The sequence below is a fragment of the Sander lucioperca genome, chromosome 19, assembly GCF_008315115.2.
Source record: "Sander lucioperca isolate FBNREF2018 chromosome 19, SLUC_FBN_1.2, whole genome shotgun sequence".
In the NCBI taxonomy this organism is placed as follows: Eukaryota; Metazoa; Chordata; class Actinopteri; order Perciformes; family Percidae; genus Sander; species Sander lucioperca.
In genome coordinates, this window is record NC_050191.1 from 30,821,203 (window position 1) to 30,826,202 (window position 5,000).

The following is a 5,000-nucleotide window of genomic DNA, read 5'->3' on the forward strand; positions in this document are numbered from 1 at the left end:
AGTTCAGACTGTGTTTCATCAGGCAAAGAAAAAAAGAAGTTTGTTTTATACTGTTAAATGAAATAAAAACATTTAAGAGCACATTTCTCAAAATGAGAATGTGAAAATGGTATCGTTTTGGTGTTAGGAAAACATCAACCAACGGCCCCAAGAAAGGTTCTTCTAAAGTATGATCTAGGATGAACCGTGGAGCTAAAACGGGACATTGTGTAAAACTAAGACGTATAAAACAAATATAAACAACTGCCTTAAAAGGTACACTGTGTAGTGTTTTAAGTATTTTATTAGCTAAAATCAATGTCTTCATTCATAAATATGTCCTCATTGGTGTAAATCTCATTGGTGTGATCTGACTTATCCTTGTAAGCGAAGAATTTCTTATCTGTATTTAGATTGGACGGGCAAGTCCAAGGAGGCTTCCATGTCGTTCCGCCATTTTCGCCATCGCTGAGAGGGTCATGAAGCACTCGCCTACCCGTCTAGCTAATCCACAACGCGTCTTCATTCAGATATCGCGATATTCTTGTCCTAATACCTCAATGTCGATATTGTGGCAATATTCTAGGGTTGACAATTGGTGCTTTAACAAAATATCTTTAGTAATGTAGCTATAATGACTAAGTGGGTAAAGGTAAAACAGCTAGAACAGTCTGGTAACAGAAAATGACATAACTTTACTGTAATGCAGCCTTTAAAACCAGGAAAAGACAACACTTAAGCCATTTACGATATCCAAAATCTAAGACGATATCTAGTCTCATATCACGATATCAATATAATATCGATATATTGCCCAGCCCTAGTTCAGAGCCAGCGTCATGACTGAAACCAGCTGAAACGGAGAAGGAGATCAGTGAGAGGCGCTTGTCACTGCCCTGGCAAATTTGAAAGCCTGCACTTTCCTTTAGTTCATAATGGAGGATCATACTTATGCCGAGCCACAGGAGAAGGAATCCTCGTCGCCAAAAAAGCTTCTTAGTACATAGCGGCTACCGTAGCTGCAACACGCATTTGAAAAAGCGAGGTGCTAGAGAGTACTATTCATTTGAATGCAAAATACTATTTCACCGCTAGATGCGAGAAATTCCTATCTTCCTCTGACTGAACGATAAACACACATTCAGGAGAAACCGTAAAACTGATGGACCCTAAAAACAAAGTCAGTCTTCTTCAGACTGACGCGAGAGGCTTCAGGTGACGGAGGCAGCAGACCCACCTCTTCCTGCGGCGTCGGGGCGAACTCGGTGGACGGCGGACGAGCGATGGACATGATGGCGCCCGGCAGCGAGATGTTGGACAGCCGTCTCTTCTTGACCCCGCTGCAGTTGTTGGGGATCTTGAACGCACACCGTTTGTGGTAGTTCAGTCCGCATCCTGCAGAGGAAAAAAATCATTTTAACTCTCATGTGATTTCATTTTGATTCTCCTGTTGTTCGGCTTTTAGTTTGTGCTGCTGTCTTCTAATCTTGATTTGATTTATTTAGCACGTGTTACACATACGACAAAATAAGTAACCCTCAAGGAGCTTGAAATGTTGGGTTCCCTAAAAACAATTCAAAAAGTAGCATATAGAAAATAAAAACATGAAAAACATATAACATAAAAAAGGGAAAGAAAGGAACAAATAAATGAGGAGAGAAAAAAAGAGAGAGAAAAGGAAAAGGCTACTGCTCATTTACATTTTTTTCACAGATTTTTTTAATCTTATCGAGTGATGTGCACGACAAGAGGTGAAAATAAAATGGTTCATTAATGCAGGAGAATGCACACAGAGACAACTAGAGCTGCAAAGATTAAACCATTAAATCGATGAGTTCTCAACTACTCAATTAATCGCCAACTATTTGGATAATCGATTGATCGGTTTGAGTCATTTTTTATAGAAAATAAGTCACAATTCTCTGATTCCAGCTTGTTAAATGTGAATATGTTCTAGTTTCTTCTCTCCTCTGTGACAGTAAACTGAATATCTTTGAGTTGTGGACAAAACAAGACATTTGAGGACATTATCTTGGGCTTTTAGGAAACACTGATCACCATTTTCTGACATTTTATAGACCAAACTACTAATTGATTGATCGGAAAAAATAACAGACAATGAAAATAATCGTTAGTTGCAGCCTTGGAAAGGACCAGGATGAAGAACTGAACCATGGACCTCCAATCTCGGAGGCAAAAGCACAAATCACATGGGCGCCCTGGTAGCTCAGTTGGTAGAGTGTGCGCCCATATGAAGAGGTGTATTCCTCGACGCAGAGGCCCAGGGTTTCGAATCCGACTTGCGGCGGTTTCCTTCATGTCTTCCCCTCTCTCTCCACTTTCATGTCGGAGCTGTGATTGAAGGCAGACATGCCCAAAAAATTATCTTTAAAAGAATAAAAATAAGCCATGAATCAAAAGTCAGGTAAATGAATTTGAAAGAGCTCAGGATGTGGGTTAGAGAGGTTGTTGACGTTTGATACTTTGAATTCACACCAATGTACAAAAGTCTTCACCCATCGAGGATCCCCTGTCCTTCGCTCCCATCACTCAGATTCTTGTTGTTAGTTTGAAGCTTTTTTAAACTGTTTGAACCTCCAAAACAAGTTACGCAAGCGGAAGACGTATTTTTCTGTGCTGACGTCAACAATCGAGCGTTGCTCTTCTCTGCTTGGCATCGCTACAGTTGATATTCGCTCTGAGGCTTCTGAGCGCTGAGATCGGGACTTGAAAGATGTGAAAAATACTCGCAGGAAGTCAGCGAGTCCATGAAGACATCCTGCTGTACAGTCGCTGCAGCTTTCAGGCTCAAACACCAGTGACAATGTGTGTGTGTGTGTGTGTGTGTGTGTGTGTGTGTGTGTGTGTGTGTGTGTGTGTGTGTGTGTGTGTGTGTGTGTGTGTGTGTGTGTGTGCGCAATGGCCGTGGCAGGAATCAAACCGCTGAGCACAGCCTTATTTATTTCTTATATTTTTATTTTCGAACAAAAAATAATCAATAAAATAAAAAAAGATAAAAACACAATAAGTGCGTTGCAACACAATAAAAAGGAAGAATAATATCTATGAAGTGTTACAAACAATATGTTTAATAAATGTAACTAGAAGACTTTTTCAGATGTAATGACTGTAGATTGTGGTCTTTAGCAAGTTTTGTCTTTTTGAATGATATTCATTTATTTAGTTATGCTCTAGATTTTCTTATGTTTGACACACAGATATGGACATAATAATGCTACAAAGTGATGTGAAAAAGAGACGCAAAACTACCACAAAGGGACACATAAAGACTACAAAGAAACAAAAATGATTACAAAGAGACAAAATCCCACAAAAAGACAAAGAAATGAACGGGGAAATTGCTTTTTTTTTTCAATTAAAAATGTAACATTTTCTGGAGGAAGGACCCTTAAAGGTCGTATGACATGCTGCTTTTTGGATGCTTTTATTCAGGTCTTAGTGGTCCCCTAATACTGTATCTGAAGTCTCTTTTATATAGACCTTAGTGGTCCCCTAATACTGTATCTGAAGTCTCTTTTATATAGACCTTAGTGGTCCCCTAATACTGTATCTGAAGTCTCTTTTATATAGACCTTAGTGGTCCCCTAATACTGTATCTGAAGTCTCTTTTATATAGACCTTAGTGGTCCTCTAATACTGTATCTGAAGTCTCTTTATATAGACCTTAGTGGTCCCCTAATACTGTATCTGAAGTCTCTTTTATATAGACCTTAGTGGTCCTCTAATACTGTATCTGAAGTCTCTTTTATATAGACCTTAGTGGTCCCCTAATACTGTATCTGAAGTCTCTTTCCTGAAATTCAGCCTTGGTGCAGAATTACAGCCACTAGAGCCAGTCCCACAATGAGCTTTCCTTAGGATGTACCATTTCTGTGTCTGTAGCTTTAAATGCTATTGAGGAGGAGAGAGGGGGGGGCAAGGTGGAGGGTGGGGGTGTGGCCTTGACCAACTGCCATGCTTTGCTCGTTTGAAAGCCATGATGTCTCTCTCTCTCTCATGGGTGGGCCAGATTCTCTGGGCGGGCAAAGCAGAGAAAGGGGAGGTAACCTTTCCCCTTATGACGTCATAAAGGGAGCACCCTGTTCAATTGTATTTGTCTGTTCTGTATGTTCAAAAATACAAAACAATAAAAAGTTGATCTAAAAAAAAATGTAAAAAAAGGAGCACAAAACGGCGAAAACAAGCACTAGATGGGAAAAGAGTATTTTACAATAACTGTGAATGCACCACGAGGTTGGCGATGCAAGGCTGAGGTGTTTTTCAGACAACGGCAGCTACAGTCTGGTGTTAGAAGCCTTTCCAGTGAAATATAGTCACACTTTACACCGTTTAGCTGTCAGCATTTTAACTGTTTACTCCAGCTGCTAGCTAACAGTAGGTTAACGTTACCTGCCGTCAAGTGTAGCGTTAACTAGCGTTCCGTGAGGCGATGTTTCAGTTCCCTCTAACGTCCGTTTTCGGAGCATCAGAGAGAAGCGCAGGCATTTAAGTGGCACCTAAATAAGGCACCGAAATCCGCGTTGCTATTCGGTCCGGTAGATAACGGTCGTTAAGGCACCGGTGCCGTATTAGCACGGAACCCCCCCCCCCAAATAAAAACTCTTCGGATCTACACGCTTGACATTTTCACGTGGATGACATTTTCCCATTCAAAACGGCGATTTTCGCCGAAAAGCGACTAGTTTGCAGGTATGTACTACTCTTTGGCCGGCTCGCAAGCCCAAACAAGTGTGTCTGTTGTTTTGTTGAAGTTTTTCTAACGTTACTAGTTGTTGCAACAGCATGTGAAAAAAAACTACATAGTTTGCTAGGCCAAAAAGAACGGTAATCTCACGATAAAAAAATTGACGGCGTTAAAATGGGTTTGCGTTAACGCCGTTAATAACGCGTTTAACTGACAGCACTAGTTTTAAAACTTGATTAAAACAATCATGACAAACAGAATTAATCCAGAAAGCTGAATTTCCCATCTCTCAGCGGGTCGGAGGTGAGAACAGTCA

At 40.5% G+C, this 5,000-nt stretch overlaps 1 protein-coding gene across 1 annotated transcript in view; it reads right to left on the minus strand.

The window, feature by feature from the left end:
• LOC116045381 (serine/threonine-protein kinase D3) overlaps nt 1–5,000 on the minus strand; it is a 57,054-nt gene that overhangs the window by 25,071 nt on the left and 26,983 nt on the right. The window contains exon 5 of the mRNA XM_031293015.2: nt 1,217–1,374. Within this exon, the coding sequence (XP_031148875.1) occupies nt 1,217–1,374 (158 nt within the window). The remainder of the gene's footprint in view (nt 1–1,216; nt 1,375–5,000) is intronic.